The sequence below is a fragment of the Pholis gunnellus genome (genome assembly GCF_910591455.1).
Source record: "Pholis gunnellus genome assembly, chromosome: 20".
NCBI classification, from domain to species: domain Eukaryota; kingdom Metazoa; phylum Chordata; class Actinopteri; order Perciformes; family Pholidae; genus Pholis; species Pholis gunnellus.
In genome coordinates this window covers 17,281,897-17,306,713 of record NC_136547.1, presented here as the reverse complement: position 1 = coordinate 17,306,713, position 24,817 = coordinate 17,281,897, and the positions used below count along the sequence as shown (strand labels likewise).

Genomic DNA, 24,817 nt, shown 5'->3' with positions numbered 1-24,817 from the left:
CACAACAAGTCAGTCGACATGCTCTTGCGGGACCATTTCTGTTTATATTAAAGAGCAGTCTTCGTCATCGATGATGAAGAAGATGCTGATGACAGAAATCCCTTTCTGACGGAGGGACAGATTGCTGTAACGTTGAATAGACATGTTGCCAGCATCTGTATAAATAGGCAATTATGTGAGTGGGGTTGTCCTCTAGCGGTGACGTCGACAGACTGGAGATGCATTAAGTCAGCAACATTAAGCAAAAATAAAACGGGAAAAGATTATTATGCACTTTCAAAATAAAAGTATTTGTTAGGCGATGAGTTAGTAAACGATTTACAAAGATGATACCGTGTGTGTGTGTGTGTGTGTGTGGGTGGGTGTGTGTGTGTGTGTTCCGGTTGCTCCGTTCTACGTATCAGGTTGTATGTTTTAAGTCCTCTCTCTGTGTGTATTATTATTATCTGTCTTTTATTCCAAAGCATCTACGGTATATTAGCAGTGTATTTATTACAAATGTAATAGTATATTCGTGTAGCTGTATCAATGCAACAGAGGCTTTTGTTATATATACCTGCATTTGCGGTACCATGTATCCTCATATTACCAGGCCAATATACTTATATCTACAGTAATTAGGCTACATGTAAACCTCTCATATGTGTAGTGAAAATACAAATACACAAATAAGCATAATTTATTCCTGCTCATAACTGTGAACATGCTCTACTAAAATGAATTCTAGTGAGTTTTTTTTTAGTACTCATTTTAAACCAGTTTTAAACATTACAACTGGGGGCCAAGTTTCTGTTTTTATTCTGAAGGTGATGAGCGGAAGAGCTCTGTGTTACACTGCGTGCTTCGGGCCGGAGGAGCGGAGCTCTGCGGGTTCGCCTCTCCGCTTTCTCCTGATTTAGACCGAGGAAAAGAGGTCCACGCAGGCGCTGCCGGGATTTGGTTTCCTTCCCCTGCGACCAAACTCTTCCCGCATTTGGTTCTAATACAAACCTTTTTTTTTTCTCTCTGCGGAGGGAAGTTGAGGAGGGAATGAGGAGCAGGGGAAACCTACCGTGACTTTTTTCGGAGGAGAAAGTGGCCCCCCGGTGCCAACGAGGCAGATAGTTGCTGCCGCTGTCTGTCTGCGCTGCGGCGGAGCGGATCATCACTTGGAGCTGGTGGACAAACAGCTAGCTCACTTCTTCTGTATGCTGCCTCGGAAATAACACCACAGCGACAAGGTAACGCAGCCAATTAACGTATTCATGTTGTATTGTTTGTATCCCAGCCTAAAAAACAATTTTATTGATGATATATTTATAACGTTTAGAGGTCAATGTTGCATTTTCTGTCACTTTTATCATCATAATACTCCTGTATGGCTTGCTAGTTTAATATGGCACTCAAAAACGAGTTGAGTCTGTGGTTTAATAATGGATCACTAATAAAAGGTCCAAGCTTAAATTCTATGTTATTAAAAGTTATTTGTTAGGTGGTGGGATGTAATTGTGGTTTATTACTGGACATTGCAATTTATGGAAATTAATAAACTAATCTGCTATAATTCACCCATTCAACCTTCTTTTTTGTGGGGGGGGGGGGGGGGGGGGGGGTGCAACAGGCTGCACATTCAATGTAGACGGTCATATGAAAGGGCTTCAAGTTCAACAAGTCAACTCACATGATCTATTTAAATTACTCAGGGATCACTTCACATGTGATGCTGACAGCCCAGTGTGTGTGTGTGGGGGGGGGGGACAGAGAGAGAGATGATAGAAGTCTAAAACTGGTGAGAGTCGTTGAGGTCCCAAAGAGACAGGAATGAAGCAAATCCTGAAGCCGCAAACCGGAAGCAGAGCGATGACATGGTTAGGGTGAGGACTGGCTGCACAAACAAATTTATAATAATTATTAAAATATAGAATATAAACTAGCTTTCTGACAGAACATGCAGGGCTTGCAGCTTCTTATTGCCCGCGCGATGCATGATTGACAGGCTGCACAGCATCCAACGATCATTTCATCATAGGGAGAGGAGGAGGATGAAGATGATGATGAAGGCCTTATAAATGCAGCTGAGTCCACGGTGTAGCTGCAGAGCCGAGGCATTGGTTTAATCAGGGAAATGGAGGAAAGGGAGGAGGGAAGGAGAGGATGTGAGAAGGAGATATGGAAGGCGAAGTGGGGGTGGAGGAAGGACAGTGGAGGACGGACGGAGGGAGGGAGGGAGGGGGGGAGGAAGGCTGGCTAATTGAGGAGGAGGGTGAATGTAAGAGTATGGGGGGGGGGGAGTTGAAAGAAGGAGCCGGTAGCTACCAGCTGAATGGATGTGACCTCCGCCCCCCTCGAGGGAGCAGCTGCTTCTGGCTCCCACCTGATTTATGAGGTCACTTAGTGCACACAGAGGGCCACACCCGGGGCCTTTTCTTCTGGACATGTGACGTTTCTCGTGTGTGTGTGTGTGTGTGTGTGTGTGTGTGTGTGTGTGTGTGTGTGTTTGTATTTTTGTCTGTGAGTGACGTACACCTTATGTGCGACATTGTCCCCTCGAGACGGAAGTGATGAATATGCACTTTGTGTTTTTTTTGCAGTGCCCCTATGGGGACAGGAGTGATGAACGTGCATGATTGCCCTCCGTGACACATGCTCGGTGCCGGAGGGAGGGGGGGGGGGGCGGACCGACGTAAAGTGGCACAAATAATTGCCTGTTACAGCCATTTAGCCCCGCCACGTGCACACGCACGAGCGTGCACGCTCACTGGGCCCTGCAACTGACTATCCCAGAGGAGCAGTTATCTCTGTGATTTGTTATGCACAGCACCAAACCTCTGCAGTCTCTCCTACATTCTGAGGGGGGTTTCTCAAAACCATATGGTCATTTCTAAAACTCAAGACGCTGATCTGTTCTCTGTGCGGCACGATAATCTCCTTCGGCTGCTTCTGTTCTGTTATTGTCTTCTGGAAATTATTTTTGCCACAGATTGGTCTGTTTGTGGAGCCAGATTGCGGGCTGGGCCCTACTCTTGGATTTTGGTTTGTGACCTCCAGAGCTGCTTTTAGCCAAAACGCTTGCTAGTCTCCATCCACTCAAACACTTTGGAGCCTTTTTTTTTTGGCGGGGGGGGGGGGGGGCTCTTCCTTCTAAAAACAGCCTCTGGAACACCGGTGAGGAATGGCACCGTTAAAGCTGACCCCTTGCTTGCCAAGGTCCACTGAGGAAACCAGGCTAAACACGTCGTGTTGGTAGTAAATAGTAGCGGACGTTCTTTAATGCGGGCTGCAGGTTCTGTCGCACTGCGTTGATTATTGTGACAGTGTGAAGCTTTAACTGCGAGGGCCTGTGGGTCGGAAAACTTTTTATGTGCCCTTCCTTCACCGAAACGACGTGGCTGAAGGACACAAAAGAGTTTTTTGTTTGGAAATGTGGCTTTACTCACCAACATGAACGCTGGCTTGTCTTTCACCCTCACAATAACACCGCTGTAATGAGAGAAATGGTCATTATACTGCAATGGAAAACTGGTTCTGGGTATCAAACCTCAATACTTTGTTGGTGCCAATTAGAGATAGTATCGAATACTGCTTCTTTAATGTGTTTTGGTGCATTTCTGCCTTTATTAGATAGGACACAGTAGGTGACTGGAAACTAATGGAGAGGGATGTGGGACAACATGCGCCAAAGGTGTTTGGAGAAAACATGTTTTAAGTATAAGGTATTAGAGAAGTATTATTTTGGTTTTAGTGCTGAAACTCATATTGTAACAGCAGCATCAAAGCATTACTACTGCAACCGTATTTTTACTCCAAACAGCACCTCACATGACCTGTGAATGATGGCGACTATTTACAGCATGGGCAGTCACTGTGTTTACCAGGTTTTCATGAGCAGCATACAACTATATTTCAAACAGTTTATTAATTACAAATTATTTGTATTAGATTGTGCAGACTCGCCAGTCCCCAGGCAGAAGCAAGTTAAGTGTAAAAGATAATGGAAAAGTTGTCTTTAAATGTCATGTTTACTGTCACATGAGACAAAGAAAACCAGCAAATCCTCACAACTGAGGAGCAGAAATGTTGTGCTATTTAAAATCAAAACAGCCTTGTTTGATATTAGCTCATACCTGTGATCAGTTCCTGAGCATCGATCAGCTCCCATCAGCGCGAACACGTAGAACCGGCACAATGCAAAGACTGTTCTCCGTCTGAGTGGACGTGGTCTGGGAGTCTCAGGGGTGCTGAGTGAGTCACCAGGTCCGCCAGTTCAGAGACAGAAACGCATCATAGCACTGTGGCTCCATCTTTAAAGACGCTCATTGGTCTTGGAAATCCCTCTATTTATATGTGATGTGGCTCGATAATAGGAGCGGATTGTTCTGACTGAACCAGCACAATGTTATACATAATACTGCTGCTTTATAATATAATGGAAATAATATGCAGCAGCGTTAAAGGAGCTCCACAGAAACAAGTGCAGGTATTGTACTTAAAATGAGGCGGACTAATGAGGCGGAAATATAAGAATAACTCGATATCTTATTCATTCCTTTTTATTCAACACCAGCTGGTACAGTTCAGGATCATCACGCTTCTCTAAAATCAGTCTATTGTGCTCATTAAGTGATACGGCACAGCTGGAGCGCAGCTTTAGAACGCGATGTTCAGTCAGTGGCCCCCTTGAGAATTAAACCGATATTCCTCCGCTGCTCCCAAGAGGAAATGCGTTTAAGGGAGGGGGGGGGGGGGGGTGTAGCGCTACTGTTTTTGCTCCACGGCGCGGTGGCGGAAACGGAGGCCCTGCAGTTCAAGTGTCAAAGTCTGGGGCCTAATGAAAGACATCTGAGTGTCGTTAAGGTGCCAGTTTTCAAGCGTTATATAGGGCCTCGGCGGACAGAAGGCAAAGGTGTCTACAGCCGGCCCGTCGCTGCTGGCTTCAAATCAGATTAAGACCAAACTTTGACATTTCTAGGACTTAATGCAGCGCTTTCCACGTTGTCTTTGTGACTTGTTAGGTTCTGTTGGACAGCTTGTGTACTGCTGTTTGCTCTCTGCGCTGCTGTTCTCACCGAAAATGAGGGTGGATTGCCACCAAATAATAACTTTGTGAACCCCATAACCTTTCTAGTGGCATCTTCAGGGGAAATACTTTGCCTGCAAACGCTAGCATGATATGACATGTGTACAAACTGGCAATGTCCTGCACCAGCTGTGCGGACTTGCGGTAACTTCTTTTCTAGCAGACACAGTCTGTCTCCCGGTAGCAGCAGCAGCAGCAGCAGCAGCTCTCCTCCAGCAGACTGACGGCTGGGACCATTAGCTCTGAAGAAAAGCTCTCTCTCCTTGTCTCCAAACCCCCACACACTGTTGAATAATCACCTCGCTGCTGTAAATATTTGTCTGTAACCGCAGACTGCTGTCATGTATCTGAAATACTCCCCTCGCTGTGCAGGTGCTGCGCTGATTTGCTGCGGATGTCGTCACAGAGAATCAACATCTGTGACAGCTGTTTATTAATTTCCAGTGAGGTCCCTTATGGCTGTGTCGCTAGCACTGTGTGTGGAGCAGTTTCCAGGCTTGTTTAGCTTTGGCCCCGTTGACGTTTAGGAATCAGACACGCTTGATTCACAAAGACAATATGCTGCCGTTTTGGCACAGCGTTCTCTGTAAACGAGGTGGCCTGGTCCTCTCTCTCTCTCTCTCTCTCTCTCTCTCTCTCTCTCTCTCTCTCTCTCTCTCTCTCTCTCTCTCTCTCTCTCTCTCTCTCTCTCTCTCTCTCACTTTCTCAATTTAATGCCAGATATGTCATCTTTATGGCTTGAAGAGTGAGATGTGGCTGGCTGTCAGGCACCACGATACAGGCTTCCTGTGCGATCCCAGCCGAGCTTCCTGTGTTTCAGCAAAGGAAGGGCCGACTCAGCAAAGACAGGGTGTTTGGGGGAGGCTTACTGTACAGCGGATCCCAGCCCCCACAGGCGGAGCCCTTTGGTTCTATTGTCACAGACCAGGCCAACCCCCCCACAAGATCCCCCGAAAACTAGCCCGCATTTCAGCCCGGGAATCGGACGCTCTGCCCTCCTCTAGATCTACTTTCAGAGGATCTCCATGAACAGTTTAACAGATGGTTTCCTAAAAATGTCAAATTTCGCAGATGCTTGAGCAAAGCTTGTCCACTGTCGAGATAAACTTCACAAACGCAACAGTATAACAGCATTGTGGCTATTTAATTATGTGGAGAACACATTTGTGCTCACATTTAGCCATTTATCTATTGTAACATGAGTACAGTTGTTAGTTTTGCCTTGTCTCTACGGGGTTTGAGGCAGATTTGTTTTTTGTGTGTCCTGTGATTCAAACCACCACCTTGTTACAGAGTGATTGCAGAGGCCAGGTGGGGAGGACGAGTCCGAAATAACTTGTTAGCGCTGCACAGCTATTTTCAACACAGTGATGGAGCCATGAATAGTGATACGTGGACCACTTGGCCCTCCTCCAAACGGTTATGGTTCTTGCCTCAATTGTTTCTACTCAACTGCTGTGATGAGATGTGAACCCCGTTCTATGTGAACGTGTTTCTGGAGCTGAAAAGAAAAGCAGAACTGCTTAAGTGTTATAGATTTTCTGTCTGGAAATATCAGGAATTCCTTGCAAGGCAGTATCCCCCTCCACCCCCACCCAGAGGTGTATCTTTAGCCTCCTACATACAAGGGGAATGTTGGCAGGCTTCGAGCCAATGCGTGTGGCTAAGTGTTTTGTGTGGAAAGTAGAGCAGAATCTCCAAAACCAGCAGTCTGTGGAGCTACTCATGAAGCTGGTATTTAGGCTGTAGCCACTTTTATTCTGTTGAGCTATTAGTGGATGATTAAGAGTCCCTTGCCAAGCCATTTGGGAAACTGCTTTAAAATACCTGAATAACTCTTCCTCAATAAAAAAAACATGTCGACAACTTGTACTACCGTGTCACTCAGCTACCGCATTGTTCGGATAAATATTCAGCAACCTCTCACTACACTGACGTTTCACCATATTAAGCAATAAAGGGCAACTTTTTGACTTTTGAAATCAGATCACACAAGCGATAAGACACACTCGGGGGAATTTGATGCTGCAGGCTTAAAGAGAAATTGCGGTTTATTTCTACCTGCCGTATTCCCATAACGTATTGTGGCTCCATGGCTTGTGCTAACTTTGCACTCGCCACATCCGTTGTAGAGAGCAGCGAGGACTCAACACATCCCTACATCCGGGGCAACTTTGCGGCTGACCTGGTGTTTTGTGATCCTGCCGTATCATGGTGCCTATGTTAGCAAACTTTAGATCGATGTTGGGGTGTAATGGACATTACCAAAGTCAGTTTGCTGCCTTTATGACTCTTTCTACTTGCTTCCGTTACACCATGTTTGAACATGTCACCGATAAACATTTTAATGAATGAATGTGCTATTATCCTGTAATGGTCACTGAGCAAATGTTAAATATTCTCTCTCAATGTTATACCTCATTACACTCAGGATGTTACTTTGCATGTCTTTCCTTCGGTCGATATTTTGTAGAATATGCTCAAGGTCCTATCGGTGCTGATGATCTTTGTTAGCTGTTTTACCCTCATTGAGGTTTGTCTCAAAACGGAAATAGAAGCTGATGTCATCAACACATAACTGTATATTTCTTTTTGGCTAAAAATAAAGCATGGCCGCCTGAATCAGACGTGATGGAAACTCCTCTGTATTGCTTCTCTTTGCTCAGAAGTTCCACTCCCACTGACCAAGCTTCTTCTATTGAGGAATAGCTTGAAAACTGGAATGCTCTTGTAATGTGGAAACATTTCTTTCGAGCCATTTTTTGTGCCTCCGTCCCAATCGCCTGGAGCATTTCTCTCATGTTTTTTTCTCCTGTGGAAAGACCACATCGGATTGTCTGCCCATATCGGTGTCCTTGCGGCAAAGAAGCGCCAAAATACTTCAACATGTAGCTCATTAGTATTATTGTAAGAGGCGACGGTGAGTGGGAACACTTTAAAGGATCAGACCGTCTGTCATGGTCTCAGAGGGCAGCCTGATTCATTGCTTTTGTCCGCTATGAGAGGGTTCCTCCGGATGGTGGTGGGAGGTGGTTGGGGGGGGGGGGGGGGGGGGGGTGGTGGACAGAGACACAGACGGACACTGTTTGGTATTCTCCTTCAGCTCTGTCGGGCGGCTTGTACGTCTCAGAGCTCAGACACGTTCCCCCGCTCGGTGCTGTTTTTGAAGGGTATGTGAAGTCAAGGGGCCACTGGTGTGGCTTGGCTCACAGTGGAGGGAGTGAACTGAGCAATTGTGTGGGTGTTATGGTGAAGGAGGGAGACGGAGAGAAAGAGGGAGGATAGGATGCCAGAGATTTGACAAACTTTTGACAAATGTATTATTCTATTTGCATTAAAAGGGCCTGAACAACCAGACTAACACTGTCCAAATGAAGGAGGACCAAAGGGCCAAAGGACTAACTCAGTAGAGGCGAGAAAAGTCTGCAAGTTCCTTCTTCTTTGGACTTGAAGCAAACCCTCTCCCCTTTCGAGTTGTGCACCGCCCTTTCCTGTTTTTCCTCCTTTTCCATTCCTTCTTTTCACGGCCGGAGAAGAACAGTCCCTCTCCTACAAAGAGCGCTGTGACTGCCACCAGCTCTTTTACTGCCGCAGTCGGCGTGTTCTTTACTGTGTCGAGCTCCCTGACTCTGCTGGTCCTAATTCATGGCAGCGCTTGCTGAAGTAAGCACCTCTGAGCACTTGCAAATGCAGCTCCATTTCAAGGAAAGTGAATCCACTTCATAGTGGAGGCTTGTGTGGCCCAATTAAGGTGGTTTCTTCACGCCAGAAGTTTTCACAAAGGGGGTTTTCCGGGACCTCCAGACGTTCCTAGAGCAGACAATCAGGAGTTGTACAACCACAGCACTTCGGCAACAAACTGGGGAAAGCGGATTGCGGGAATCGGGGTGGTACAAGCACAGCATCCCTTTTTTTTTTGGGGTCTCACAGCTCACATTTCCCCCAAAGTGCAGCAGCGGTGTTGCAGTTTACTATCCTGGTCAGGCAGCGTTCATGTCCCTCAGGAATGCCTGAGAAGCTCAAGCCCCTTTTTAGTCACGCACCGCAGTGTCTGCCATGCATCACCGTCTCCTGCCAACTGATAGAGCTTTGGGAAGCCCATAAAGCACCGGGCGGCCGTTAGTCACAGCTCAGGTGTGTGTGACTAGTGGACAGGCGTTGAGGGGTAGAAATGTGCACGTATGCACGCTGGTGTTTGTCCGAGAGAGGCAAGAAAGTGTGTGGGAGCTGCACAAACTGTAAGAGAATAACTGCTGCTGCGCTGTCTTAACTGTGGTCGGGGAAAAAGTGTGGAATTTATTTTTATGCTTTCCCAGGCACAAATACATCTGAGCATTGTGGCCGTCATGCAAACATCTAATATTAGTCCTTATCCCTCTTCATTAGCGATTCCTATCTGTGCCACAAACAAAACATTCAAGCTGTTTATGAAAGTGGACTTCTTGGCGCATGAGTGTTTTTAAGCCTCAGGAATCAAGCTTGGCTCGTGATGTCACTCAATGTTACAAGATAATGTTTTCTTGGCATTATCTTGCTTGTTCAAAATGGTGTGTGGATGTGGTTTCTGAGCATCGGGCCTCAGTGCAATTTATGAGTGCAATTTATGGCTGTGGTCAGGGAGTGCTGCTAATATTATTGTCTTCCCAACTAAGCATGTATGGGAAGACTCAAAAACATGGTTAAGGCCGGATGGGAAAGTCAGAATTTATTTCTATATTTAAGTGTAGAAAAGAATTTTTGTAGGTGGTCATTTTACGTTAAACTATCGTGGATCGCTGCGCTATTCAAATGATTTAGTTCATATAATGGTTCAAATCTGGAATTACATTAAGGTCACAAAGAATACATTCACAGCTTTACTTCTGAACAAGACTTGGAGTCTATAGCAACAGTGGTGGCTTTGTAAGGCTGGACCTAGGCACAGCCCATTGCTTTGAGCTAAATGCTAATGTCAGCGTGTCAATATGCACACAGCATGACGATGCCAAAATGCTGACGACAAAAATGTGAACCTGCTGGTGGCCCTAGAGGAAAAGTCAGTCAAAGCAGGATTCATCCTCTGGAGACCAGGAATAAAGAAAATTCATAGCAATAGATCTAGTAGCAGAGATATTTATGAGGAGGATGGACTGACCTTCCGACTGACAGACCGATATTTCCATCCCTAGAGCCAGCCAGCTAGCATGGTTAAACCCCCACTCGGCTGCAGCTTCTCATTGGGTTAAAACACAGTCCAGTGGAGAGAAAACACGTTTAATGAGCAGGAAGCTAACAGGATAGCTAACAATGCGTAGCTACTAAAGAAAAGCAGGTTGCAAACCATGCTTTCTAAACGCACAGCTGCTTCCTGTGCAGATATAACAGAGACCTCATTTGCTGAAAAAATTTCATTTGTACCTGATGGAAAGCATGTTTGAGCCAAAAAACAAACGTAATCAAAATGAATGATAACTTTTTTTTTTTAAAACCACATCTCACAGTCTTCGTCGATGATGATGATGGTTTTCCAGAGGATTCAAACTATATTATTCTTGGCTAATAGATGAATATCATTTTAATGTATGATGTATTTAACCATCTTTATTCTGCTGTTTTGCTTCTAAAATGGTACAGCCAAAAAAGAAACATTTGTCATAGCGGCCATGCTAACCAAAACCACATTGAAATTTACGACGTCTGACATTTGAACTCTGAGCTGTAGAGGCGCACTTGAAGGCAGCATAACATCCTGTTCTTAGCTCTCTGTCCTCTGCTATATTTTACTGTAGTTCTTTTACTGAACATTCTTCCTCGAGGCTGCTAAGCTTCACAGGATTGAGGACAACGTGGTTATTTTTCTAACTTGACGCCTCGCTGTCGTTTCTTTGGACGTCGTTTGCGTTTGAATAATAAGGAGAGAAAAGGAAATATCTGAGTGTGTGGTTTTGTTATAAGAGGAATGTGAACCTAAATTCCTTCATTTAAAGCTTGATTTTCTCTGAAATCAGTTCCTCTTACCTGCACATACCAAACATCTCGAACTGCTGCTCATGGATCTGACACATCGATTGGCTTCAGTATGGTGTGGTGTTGATGGTGTAACAGTGGCAGAACCAGGTTAAATGTGGTACTGATCTCACATGGAAACACAGGCCATAGACTTATACACTCAAACACAAACACACACAACCACACACACACGCACACTGCCCATGTACAGCAGTAGAGGTTCCAGCCAGCTGATCTAATCTGGGGGGGGCTGTAGACAGGCCGTCTGCCCCTCTGTGTCTATATAAACGGACGCACACACGCACACACGCACAGTCGCACAGCCACTCAGGAATGCATCACTCAACACCGCGCACACTGAACATCAGAGCTTCCTTTACCACAGTGTAAGAGAATGCGGTCTTTTAATGTAGCCTCTATGAATAGCCAGCAACAGCCACTGCTCTAAGAAATGAAAAAGAGAAAAAATATGTCCCTTTATCACTGTCCGTCTTGCTCTAATTTGAACCTCATGCTTAAGTATCCAATGTGGTAGACATTAGCTACCGAGAAGATTGTCTTAGAAGTGGGTCCCATGAGTTTGTGATCTTTAGTCAGGCGGGATATTGGTTTTGCATTCCAAATGTTAATTAGATTCGGCACATGCTGATCCCTTGCCAGCGCACCTTCATACAACACCAGACCATTGATTCGGTGTCTCGCTGTGGTAGACTTCCCAGCTGTCGCTTATTAGGACTGCCAATAAGAGGTGGCGAGAATCCCAAAAGCCTGTCAGTGCTAACTAAATCTTATATAATCTTATAATGGTGGTGAACTGCGGACATTGTCTGGAGTTTCCCTTTCACAAATATAGCACAGAACAGGAGATTGTCCGTTTCAGATGCGTTCTCAAAATACTCCTTTCGGTTTAGGCGAGGGGTTGACCTCTGGGTGTCGGGACATGACGCAAAAACAAAGGATGCACCGTTCCAACTTTTTCTGTCCCGATACTGATACTGACACATGGGCTTTTGAAACCAAGCATAGATCCGATACCAGTGTTACATTCATCAAACATTGCTTGTTTAACATTGTAAAACAAAGCATAACAAATAAACACAAAGATATTAATTTATTGAGTTGTTATTCATTAGTAAAATAATAAATCGTACACCAGCAGCATGTTAAAAAAAATATTTTATAATTACAATTTGAGTGTAAACCTTTCTAATTAATGCAGAAACATAGAATTGAATTGAGTAGATTGGCCCCATTGTCAGCGATATCGGACTTTGCTATTTGAGTCACTATTGGCCAAATATCTGAAATCGGTATCGGTGAATCATCTGGCAAAAACACATCGGCCACATAGCTGGTTCGTAATTGGGTCATATACAGCTGAGTTTCTCGCTGTTCCTTGACAATTTTGGGATTTGGCCCTTACTGACAAACCTCTCTGAATCGTGTTGTCTCTCCAGTTAGACAGTTTATCTGGCGTCTTCGTGGGAATGACCCTTCCTCTTCACCGTCAGATGTTTGTTTACTTCCGGTTTCACGCCAGCCGCATGATAGAAACGTCACTAACACGCCCACTCGTGTGAATTCCAGACAATGACCCGTCCTATTCACACACGGGTTCAATCAGTCCTTACACAGACTTTGCACTGAGGAGCCGGCAGGGTAAAGTCTGTTTAATGTCCGGTCGAACTTATTTGGACATATGCGGTCTCGATTACAGCTCCTCCAGGCAATGCAAAGATAAGCTCAGGGTTTTAGTGCATGTGTGAAAGGGGTTTCACAGTGCAGACTGTAAATATTACCTCAGCTCTGTCCCGTGATTATTTATTGTCCATAAAGCTATAATCTGAAACTCAAGGAAGTCTTCTCTGGCCATTTCTATGCATGCTAACAGTTGGTCGATTGGTCTTTGCGACTATTTCAATGATATTATGTGCAGACATTCATGGTCACCAGATGATGTATCCTAATAACTTAAGTGATCTCCGTATCTTTTCTCTAGCGCCACCATAAGCTTGAGGTTTTTGATTTTATTTCTTGACACAAAAAGTCAAAGTTTGTATTAATCTAGCATAATATTTTCACATCTAGTGAGTCGATTGGCACCAAATTTGTACAATCATCGTTCCCAAGCTGTTTATCCCTTGACTCGTTCTGTTGACACCATGAGGTTGAAATTTGGGACTTGGTTTGCCATTTTGGTCCAAAGTCAAATGTCTTCCCAATTATTGGATGGATTGCTCTGAAATTTGGTAAAGACATTCATTCCCATCAGCCCCAGTTGTGTGGTTACAGCTAATTAGCAAATGCTAGCATGCTAATACTAAGATGGTGGACATTATATCTGCTAAACATCCGCATGTTAGCATTGACATTGAACGCACGTTGGCAAGCTTTTGCTCAAAGCACCGCTGTCCTTGAGCACAGTCTCACAGAGCTGCTAGCGTGGCTGTAGGCTGCTCACAAATCAGCCGATTAGTGCAGAGAAAGGTCCTTCAGCTCACTTATCCTGAGTGAGTCATAAGCTTTGCATTAAGAGGAGGACAAGATGCATCGATATGGCTGACCAAAGGGCCTGCTCACGGACAAAGGATCAATATACACAACCAGAGAGGGGCTGACTCAAGGGAGCTGATGCTATTTACAGTAAAAGGGATTGTTAGAAAAAAGAAGGCCGGGGGCAAGTCAGTGACTGTGTCTGTGTGTAAATGTGAGCATACTGTGGCCGACATGTTTGTATGCGAAAGCGGTCGGAATTGAATTAGCTGTCTGCTACCCTTTGACCGACTGAGAATAGCCAAGCCCCCTCTTCCGGATACTTTATTATCTCCAATATCCATTTACACATTCAATCTATCATCTCTCTGAGACGCTCTCTCGCTCCTCTGGACCCTTTTGTCCAGGAAATTACGAGTTCAAGCGTTCAGGCATTGAAGCACAGCAGCTATTATTGTCGACAAAGGCATAGTCACAAATGACAAATTGCCTCTGAAAACAGCGGTAGCTCTTTGACGAGACGACAACACATTTGAAAGATTTATTTTTTTCTCCTTGTGTGTGTTTTCAGATGGACCTGAAGCTGCTCTTGATTGCCGCATTGCTGGGAGTCTTTTGTTGCGGTAATGCTCAGAAAGGTAAGATTGGCTTACGTACTGTATTGCTGTAACATCATCGTTCTGTCACATGATGTCGTTTTTGTTGACGCCAGCAGGCACTGCAAACGTAAAAGTTCACAATGATGACTACCACCCCAGAGACGGAGGCCGGCAACTTTATCTTAACGATATCACGACCAGAGATCCACCTACGGAGCGTAGAGTATAATGAAAAAGACGGAATGTCTCCAATTACCGCCGAGCCACGCGGTTCTCCAGACGAACTGATGTGTAAACACGGGGGGCTTAACAGGCTGCTTACTTTGCAGGGCCTGTGCCGTGAACCTGCTCCCTCTGACTCTGCCTGCTCCTCTCTTCTCTCTTTGTTTTCCATCCAGAGGGGAACGAGTGCATCAATGCCAATGCAAAGTACTGCGGCGAGTGCATCCAGGCCGGAGCCAAATGTGGCTGGTGTAAAGACCCGGTACGTGAATCGAAGCCGTCAGCTATAATCGCTGCTGAGAAATGCCGTATTGATGCCATTATGATGCCATTAGGCACTTAGTGCCTAATGTCGGGCTGCAGCGAACGATTGTTTGTAATAATCTTTTTAAGTAATCGATTACTTGTTAAGCCTCTGAAATATCAGCAAATAATGCAGCCATCAGTTTCCCAGAGCCCAAGGTGATGTCTTACTAAGTTCCTAGTTTTGTCGGACAAGTCTGACAGCTATATGATTTAAAACTGTAGAGCCGAAAAGCAGAAAGTCTTCACCTGAAATGATAAGTGGGTTAATCGATTAGTTAACCAACAGACAATTAATCGGCTACTATTTCTATATCTGTCATTTTCAAACATTTCATATTACCAATGTGAAGATTTGCATTGGCCCTATCTAGAGCCAGTGTTTGGTTTGTCCGTTCTGGGCTACTGTAGAAACATGGCGGCTGGCTCCGTTAACAGGACCTGCTCCGTGTGTAGATATAAACTGCTCATACTAACAAATGTAATGAAAACATTCTTATTTTTCTTATTTTCAGGTGATTATACCTTTGAGAAATGAGCCATATATATTAGATTCCATTTATTCCAATAGATCCCTCAAATGCTACACAGTGGTCCTTTAATCAAGAAACCAAAAAGTAGAAAATCAATGATGAGGATAATTATCCTCACATTTTAGGAGCTGGGACCAGCCAAATATTTTTGCTCAAGGGATAATTAAAGTGATTAATTGATTGTCACAATTGCTTCCACTGTCATTGATGGGTCCGTGATTTTTGTCGGTCTTTTTTTGCAACAGCAACAGCTTTCACAGACTGAGTAGTACTCCTTCTGATAACATTGATGGATTGTCCCTTTAACTGTCCCTGTGCTTCTGCTCATAGATCTTCCTGAAACAGGGTGAGACCGTGTCGACCCGCTGTGACGAGCTGCAGTCTCTGATAAGAAGGGGCTGTGCCGATGAGATGATCGAGAACCCGCACGGGGAACAGAAGACCCTCAAGAACAAAATGGTGACACATCGCAGAAAGGGAGCAGAGAAACTGAAGCCGGAGGACATCACTCAGATCCAGCCCCAGAAACTCAGCCTCACCCTCCGATCTGGTGAGATTACATTTAAATTAAGCTTTTTTTTTCTGAAGCTATTCTTACCTTCTTTTTGGATTTGAACAGTTTTTTTTGAATAACGGTAACTTCATGTAGGTGAGCCCCAGTCTTTCAACTTGAAGTTCAAACGAGCAGAAGATTATCCCATCGACCTGTACTACTTGATGGACCTGTCCTACTCCATGAAGGACGATCTGGAAAACGTCAAGAACCTGGGAACAAGTCTAATGCTGGAGATGTCAAAGATCACTTCTGACTTCAGGATAGGTGAGGATTTTCATTGTGAAGTTTGCTTTTAGGGCAAACAAATTTTGTTTTCAAAGTAGTTATCTGAAGTAGATTGACTGTCTTGTGTTTTCTGGGGTCCTGTTGTGGGTATTTAGTGCCACCCAAGTTTGAATGAGCTTTTTGTGACCGGCACAAACAAACCAAAGAAGTAAACACAGTGCACGGACCACCTCTGAATTCATTTGGTGTCAGCTTGCCTTTAAACTGGATCACCCAGTCTCAAACCAAGCATCTCGTTCAAAGTGAAATTCTGAATCCGACTGTCTTTCGAAGGTTTCGGTTCCTTTGTGGAGAAGACGGTCATGCCATACATCAGCACCACCCCTGCCAAGCTGCTGAACCCGTGCACAGGCGACCAGAACTGCACCAGCCCGTTCAGCTACAAGAACGTCCTGAAGCTGACCAGCGACGGCAAGAAGTTCAACACCCTGGTGGGCCAACAGCACATCTCTGGAAACCTGGATTCTCCTGAGGGGGGGTTCGATGCCATCATGCAAGTGGCTGTGTGTGGGGTAAGCTGTTGTTGTAAAAAGCTGTTTCCCTTCCCTTCAGTAATACTGTTGGAAATAATCATTCTCAGGTTCTCAATTCAAGCTAATTGTCCCACAATTACGGCACTCGCTCGGAGGGATACAGCGCCAATAAATGCGTTCATGTGGTGATGTGTGAAAAGGGTATTTTATGAGTATTTAGTGTTTACAAGGGGATTCTTGGATGCAGTGATAATCAGAAGTTTGTGTGCCACATTATGACTTAATCATTTGAGTGTTTCTTTTTTATTTCTCAGGATCATATTGGTTGGAGGAATGTGACTCGTCTGCTGGTGTTCTCCACTGACGCCGGCTTCCACTTTGCTGGCGATGGCAAGCTGGGAGGCATCGTTCTGCCCAATGATGGAAAATGTCACTTGGAGAACAACGCGTACACCATGAGCCACTACTATGTAAGAAGATCTGTATTTTTTTGGGCCTGTTCTACATGCGGGCACGTAACCGCTACTCGCGTTGACTGCATGTTACATTGAAAATGTCCCCATCATTGTTTTCAAAAAGGATTATCCCTCCATCGCTCACCTGGTTCAGAAGCTGAGTGACAACAACATTCAGACCATTTTTGCAGTGACTGAGGAGTTCCAGCCTGTTTACCAGGTGAGATCTTATTTCTGGCTCTTCGTTTCTCTATCTGGGACTCTACTTCACTTGTATCTCTTTACTGTTCCTCATTCCTTCGCTGTGCATGCATGTGATGCGTAAAAATAGCCACCCGAGCTGATACCTCTGTTGCGAGTTATGGTAGCATCCCCATAAAAGCTCTAATTATTTCCTCGTGCCATGCTGTTGCTTTTTCGGGCCAGTTCAGCCCAGTTCCATCTGAGTTTGATCAAAGTCATTTCATTACGTGGCTGCAGAGTGCTTCAAAGCCATAACAATTCCAGCATTTCAAGGTTGAAATCAATGTTGTATCCATCTAAATCTGGAATTAAATGGTTCAACCAGTATATTTCCAGGCTGTGATGAAATGCAATCACATATTGCAGCAGGAACAATCTGTCTTTGTTGTTGTTGTTGTTGATTAACAGTCCTTTGATTAAGCTTTATTCTAAACTTTTTTCTTCTCTCCTCAGGAGCTGAAGAATCTGATACCAAAGTCTGCAGTGGGCACTCTGTCTGCCAATTCAAGCAATGTAATCAACCTTATTATCGACGCTTACAATGTAAGTACACTTTTATTAAGTCAACAGTTGCTCACATGAACCACACTAACGGTTGTTTGAGGTACTTATCCATAGTCAGAGTATTGCCATAGGTAATACACTGACTATGGACAAGTACCTCACACAACCCCGCTTCAAAAGATCCAAACTATCCCTTTAAAGCATTCAACATAGTGACTGAGTTGGACCAGTCAAAGGCATTCCCATTTAATTCTCAGCTCATCCTTTGTGTACGCTGTCAAAAGTAAGCTACCAGATGACATTCCAGCATTCGTGTTGTTATCTCTTGGCAGTCTCTCTCGTCCGAGGTTATTCTGGAGAACAGCAAGCTTCCAGAGGGAGTGACCATAGCTTACACGTCCCGCTGTAAGAACGGAGTGGTTAGCGAGGGCGAAAGTGGACGGAGGTGCTCCAACATCTCCATCGGAGATGAGGTGAGTGCTCCTTTCTGTTGCATTTCACCAGGAGAGGATTAAGCCTGAACACACAACACCATTCAGGACATTAAGAGACAGAACATGTCTAATTAAATGTAGATAATTAAAACAGTCACCATGCGTTTGTGTCAATGTAAAAAAGGGGTTTCTCAGTAATACACCACAGGGATCATAGTACAGTAGCTTGTAATTCAAAAAATGCCTTAACCAATACAGACACATTTTATACTGGCAGTTTGTGAACCTAAAGTTAAAACTTAAATATCTTGTTTAATTCTCTATTTTGAGAAGAAGTGCCGCACACAGCTCCAAATCTTAAATAATAGTACCGGACTGATAATGGCTTCTAGCTGAAAAGCATTTGATTTCCATAAGAAATAAAAAGACACTTTATCTGTGAGTGCCAGTGTTTTGTTTCTATTTATTCAATTACCCTTATTATTGCCTCAATTCCAAGTCACATTACACATATTTTTAAAGTTTGAAATTTCCCATATTCTTAACAAGACGCGTTTGTCTTTGCCATTGTCGTAGACAACGACTTTAACTGTAGAAGCACATTTATTTACGTGTATGTCTGCAGGAAACGCACACATGCCACAATGCCATGATATGCTTATAAATGGACAATGGAAATAACGCAACTTGCTGGAAACCACTGAAATACTAGATACAAAGCTATTTCAATAGAAGATTTAACAAGCGTTTTTTATCATACAGAGGATCAAAGATAATCTGTACTCGCCTATTCGTGATCTTTTTCTTTTCTTTTCTGGAAAACAATTTGCGTAACAACATGATGCATTTCATCCAAAGTCATCAGACTTCCACTTCTGCCAGGCCTAAATTATGAGATGTCAGATACTTAAAAACCATAATTTCTATAATTCGCACACTGTATTGCACAAAAGCTGCTCCCTGTCATTGTGGTTTGCTCTCTGAGTCCGAGTCTCCCTCTCCTCCTTCATTCCTAGGTCATGTTCAGCATCAGTGTGACGTCTAAGGGCTGTCCGAAACAAGGCAAGCCTGAGACCATCAAGATAAAGCCCCTGGGATTTACGGAGGAGGTGGAGATTATCCTCAACTTTATCTGCGAGTGCGAATGCAACAAGGACGGCATCAAGAACAGTCCGCACTGCCACTTCGGTAACGGGACCTACGAGTGTGGAGCCTGCAAGTAAGTCTGCAAACGTTTCCACAATCCTTATTGCACCATATGTGTTTCGCTAAAAAATCTCCAAAAGCTTTACGTCTCATGTACAGTCTCCCTTGGAGAATCACAACCTCTCCCTCGTCTCAGGTGTAATGAGGGCCGCGTGGGCAGACAGTGTGAATGCAGCAGCAACGACGTGGCCACGGAGGACATGGACAGGACCTGCCGTAAGGACAACGGCACCGACATCTGCAGCAACAACGGCGACTGTGTGTGCGGCACATGCGAGTGCAAGAAGAGGGAGAACCCCGAGGAGAGGTACAGCGGCCTGTACTGCGAGTGCGACAACTTCAACTGTGACCGCTCTGGAAACAAACTGTGCGGAGGTGTGTATGACGGATCTCGTCTCTCTGAATTCCAGATCTCAGCGCGCAGGCTTTACACGGACGATGTCCAGAGAGAGAAAAGGGGCTCATTAAAGCTTTCATGCTCTTTTTCTTCCCGTGTTTTTCCTCAGGGCATGGCCGCTGTGAGTGCAGAGTGTGTGTCTGTGACCCCACGTGGACCGGAAGTGCCTGTGATTGCTCTCTGGACAACGGCACATGTATGGCGAGCAACAAGCAGATCTGTAACGGCAGAGGAACGTGCGAATGTGGCACCTGCAAGTGCACTGACCCCAAATTCCAGGGTCCCACCTGTGAGACTTGTCCTACCTGTCCAGGAGTCTGCACTGAGCACAAGTAAGTCTCGGAAGAAGATGTGTTAATATGTAAATATCCCCCATCTATTACGGTACACTGTAGCCAGTCTACAAATGTGGAATGGTTACAGCGGCCCATAACTCTTTCAATGTACATGTGGCGTTTAAGTGAGTTGAGAAAAAACGTTTGAAAAAAAAAAAGATATCGCCTCTCTGGCCTCTAATTGTACACCTCCCAAGGATATCATTGTTTCCGTCCATCGCGAATAAACATTCATAAATCTGCTCATCATGGCAAAAAAGACGCTCCTTATAACTCCAGATCTTGCCTGAGAATCAGCGCTTTTTTGAGGTTTCTTCAGTATCAAAGTACTCCAGTGAATGCTGACTGTACGTCAATGAGTAAATTAAAAAGACGAACTTCTAATAGCTAATTCGGCATACTTTTGATGTTGCTAATTTGCCAACATGTCGGCTAATAAAGGGTAAAATACAAGCTAAAGTAAGAAGACATCAGTGTAATTGTACGTTTTGGCTTTAAATGTGCGTATCCCTTCATTAGCAAATCTCAGTGCTCATTAGTAACGACAACATCCCGCTCCCACCAGAGAGTGCGTCCAGTGCCGGGCGTTCGGCACCGGTGAGAAGAAGGACACGTGTGAGAGGGACTGCAGCTACTTCAACCTGATCAAGGTGAAGGACAGGGACAAGCTGCCCCAGCCCAACGACGCCTCCTACCCCGTGATGCACTGCAAGGAGAGGGACGCCAACGACTGCTGGTTCTACTACACCTACGCCGTCAACAACAACACGGAGAAGGAGGTCCATGTGGTCGACTTGCTGGGTAAGCAGAGAGCTAGGCTAACGTGAGCCAGGGTGTGGAAGGTTTCTGTTACAGAGAAAGCTAATTACAGGGCCTGTGGCGGTTGGGTTGCAAAAATAGGGCATTTGTTTATTCACTTTCAGCCGTGTGATGGTATGTTATTCCCGTGGTCTTGTTATTTTTGCACTCTTATTTCAAGCTGCCTAAACACTGCTGCGCCCCACTGTTTCAGACTGCCCCGCCGGCCCTGACATCATCCCCATCGTGGCGGGCGTGGTCGCCGGCATCGTCCTGATTGGCTTGGCCCTGCTGCTCATCTGGAAGCTGCTGATGATCATCCACGACAGACGAGAGTTCGCCAAGTTTGAGAAGGAGAAGATGAACGCCAAATGGGACACGGTGAGTGTTTTGGAACCGTAACCGGCTCCGCGAAAGACGAGAAAAGATAAATACTTCTGATTTTTGGCAGAAGTTTGGTCGAGTCACTTAAAATGTGGAAAACAGGTGTTGTTCGGCTGCTCTGCAGAGCCGTCCGCTGTCAGGGAATTAACATGTAAAGATCATTTGTTGTACTTAGCAGAGATTAGAGATTAGCAGACTTGTTAATATCATTACAAAGTGTAATTCTCTTCAGTCGCACAGCTGTGGAAATAGACTGAATGTGTTGCTTTTGAATGGCGCTCAAAATATTTTTAAAAAGGAAAAATGTCGGGGACTGTGACGACTTTTTTGGGAATGTTATGCACTCTGAGCATAGCTGGTCTTTTTTTCCGGGGAGTGGCTACAGCTCCTCCCCTCCTAGCTGTAGCATCATCAGCCAACATCAATATGACAGAAGAGTGGATTTCTGCACAGCTTCATGTGCAGTGAAATGCCTCCACCGAGTGGTGGAACAGTGTCACAGACCCAGACCATGGTGGGTTTGATGATGCAGATGTTCCCGATCTGTATGTTGGGGTCTTACTTATTGCCATGGGCAGGGCAACATGGGGCTCCACACCCCTTTCATTTTGAGAGAAATGAGAGACTGTTAGTGAAACTCTGGGCAACCGGGATTTCCTGACAAGATAAGAAGGCAAAGCCACCAAAAGGAATTTCAAAGATACTGCATGAGCTCCTTCCTATGCTCTTTTATGATTGCAACCACACCATCCTGATGCGTAGCCTCAACGGTGTACCTTTTTTTTTTTTGTACGTTTAAATAGATCACAAGTTAATGAGGGTGTCGCATAATCTGGGAAGGTTGGCGTTTGTTTGATTTAGAGTAAATGTTGCAATATTTATTTCCTTTTCAAAAAGGGCAAGGGTCTGCAAATCTACAGTTCTTCACAGGTGCAGGACAGAGTACATAGTAAAAAAAGAATAGCTTGAAATGTCTTCTATACACATAGAAGACATTGCCTCAATGAGGACTTCCAATAAAAGAAGTCTTTATTGTAAAGTGTACACGATCCGCATTCTAATTGTGAAAAAGGCTCATCACAAACATGCCCTCCTTTCATCACTTTCACTGGACTTTATTCCTACTTTTCTCTCTTTATTCTGCCATTTTTGTATTCCTTTTTTTCTGTGTTTTTCCTGCTAAACTCTATTCCGACCTCATTCTCTACATGTAGCAAGAAAACCCAATATACAAGAGTCCTGTCAATCAGTTCCAGAACCCACAATATGGACGTAAAGCTGATGCCCTTTAAGTTTGTATTTCCTTTCCTTTCCACGTCATTTTCCTGCATGGGCTTCTTACGTGTGCCTTGATTTCAATCGGTATATCTTCATTTCTTCATTTCACCTGTCTTTTAAAACTATCAAGAACACGAGTAGGTAGTTGGAAGAGAAATATTACCTTTATAGTTTCTAAAACAATGAGTGCATGAGTGTGCTGTGACAATCGATACAGCTAAACAAATCATAAAACCTGGTCAGTGTACTTCGGTGAGTATGAAATATGTTTAAATACGATGCAGAATCTGAACTTCCTGATATTTGGTCCGGCGTCACAAAAGCATGGCTGTGTGCGGAGTGTGATCTAAATAAATAACATGTACAGTAAAAGGATGATGTTCTGTTCTGATGACGCATTTGTTTTTCTGTGTGATTTGCTAAATGTGTCAGAAAATCTAACATAAAAGTTGCATATTCATCCCTGACTGAGTAATAACCTAATTGTTACTTCAATTTCTGCTCTGCAGGGTGAAAATCCCATCTACAAAAGTGCTGTCACGACTGTGGTCAATCCCAAATATGAAGGAAAATGAAGGCGTCATAGTTTTCAATGAACTCTGCTATCAAGGATCTGACGACTGCAGTATTTAACGCAAATTGGGGGGAGGGGGGGGGGGTTGATGTAACTTCTTCTTGTTGCTTTACCATTATAACGCACCATGTGGCCACTGCATCTGTATTTTTACTAACACTAACGATTTATATGCATTTGTTGTATTTTAGATGTACAGTATACAGTATGTGTATATACTTTTAAGTTGCAAATTTGCAACAAAAAAAAATATGACATGAAGGTGTTTTTTTTTTTCCTGCTACAGGACTGGTATGGGCAGAGGATTGAGCTTTTTTTTTTGTTTTTAACATCACAATGTGGACACTATGAATATACAATATATGTGCAAGAGTTCCTCCGCTTCTGTCTCTTTCTCAGACACTTCTCTGTCGTCTCGTCCCTCTCTGTGCACTGACTTCCTGTGTTCCAGCCAGGATTTAGGTTTAATGTGTAAATTGTCAGCCATAGTAGCACATATTGCCAGTGTGTGTGTGTGTGTTTGTGTGTGTGTGTGTGTGTGTGTGTGTGTGTGTGTGTGTGTGTGTGTGTGTGTGTGTGTGTGTGTGTGTGTGTGTGTGTGTGTGTGTGTGTGTGTGTGTGTGTGTGTGTGTGTGTGTGTAAATATATATAGAAAACAACTGCAATAGGAAGTATTGAATGATATTTCACATTCAACTTGATTGGACGGTTATGTTGAATCACAGAATATTTTGCAGTGGTTGTAAATGTAGGTTTGATCTGCAGCTTCGAAACACATTTTTAATGCACTCTTATTGAGAACTGTTGTCTATTCTAAAGGAGTAAATACACAAGATGAAGATTAATATCGAGTATCATTCAAATAGTTGATATACTAACTCAAAGGGACTGTATACCACTTGATAAAATTCATAAATTGTGGTGATGTTGAACAATCAAAGCATTTGTTTAGTTATGACCCAAGTTGCAAATAACTAATGAAGTATTGTTGTACTTGTCAACTGCAGTAACTTTCTCAGGTCCTTTCCTGTGTTCTCGTCAAGTACGCCAAAAATATGTTCTATGTTAGCTTGTTCAGTGAACTGGTAAACTCGTTTGTGTGAGTCAATTCTGTTAGTGACATTTTATTTTATTTTAAGATGGTAAGACCGAAACAGGAGTATTTGTTCAGACGTCACATGAATCACCTGAAATGCTTTCACACCCCAAATGCCTCTGAAGTACCACACACAAGCCTTTACAGTATTGTTTTCAAAGTGCCTTTTATTTTAATACCTTGTTCTCTCCCAATACGGTTTGAGTTATTTATTAAATAAAACACAAAAACCTGTCTGTGTCTTTCTCCCTGGCCAACTATCACAGTAAGATGAGCCCTTGTTCTCTGAAAATACCAAAATTCAGGATCAGGAGTTTTGGTGACACATTAAAGCTGAAGATTTGCGCCAATGTTTTAGAGATAATTTCTACTGAAACACTTTGATCACATGAACAATGAGTTCATACATAATAAAAGTAAGCAGCATGACATCAATTACGTATCCTGCCATGGTAAGACTTATGGACGGTCACAAGTTTGACAGGATTCATACGGTACAGAGGAGGACTGAATTCCCAGAATCTGTGCCATTTTAAGCACAAATATAACAAATAATAAGCATAAAATGGATTTATTTTTCTCAGACCTGTTACCAAAACCCTTAC

General features: G+C 44.0%; 1 protein-coding gene across 3 annotated transcripts; it reads left to right on the top strand.

The window, feature by feature from the left end:
• The first annotated feature begins 904 nt into the window (after positions 1-904).
• itgb1a (integrin, beta 1a) lies at positions 905-24,429 on the top strand. 3 transcript variants are annotated; one of them, XM_079181695.1, is made up of 17 exons: positions 905-1,220; positions 14,109-14,175; positions 14,535-14,620; positions 15,525-15,744; positions 15,844-16,014; positions 16,309-16,547; positions 16,823-16,978; positions 17,088-17,183; positions 17,660-17,749; positions 18,043-18,183; positions 19,161-19,363; positions 19,487-19,725; positions 19,857-20,079; positions 20,648-20,883; positions 21,095-21,261; positions 22,479-22,556; positions 23,403-24,429. In XM_079181695.1, the coding sequence occupies exons 2-16, from the start codon at positions 14,109-14,111 to the stop codon at positions 22,554-22,556; spliced, it is 2,412 nt and encodes an 803-aa protein (XP_079037821.1). In that variant the 5' UTR covers positions 905-1,220; the 3' UTR covers positions 23,403-24,429. The 3 variants fall into 3 exon arrangements, with proteins under 3 accessions (XP_079037821.1, XP_079037820.1, XP_079037822.1); XM_079181694.1 differs by lacking the exon at positions 23,403-24,429 and adding an exon at positions 23,052-23,178; XM_079181696.1 differs by lacking the exons at positions 22,479-22,556; positions 23,403-24,429 and adding an exon at positions 23,052-23,187.
• The last annotated feature ends 388 nt before the right edge of the window (positions 24,430-24,817 follow it).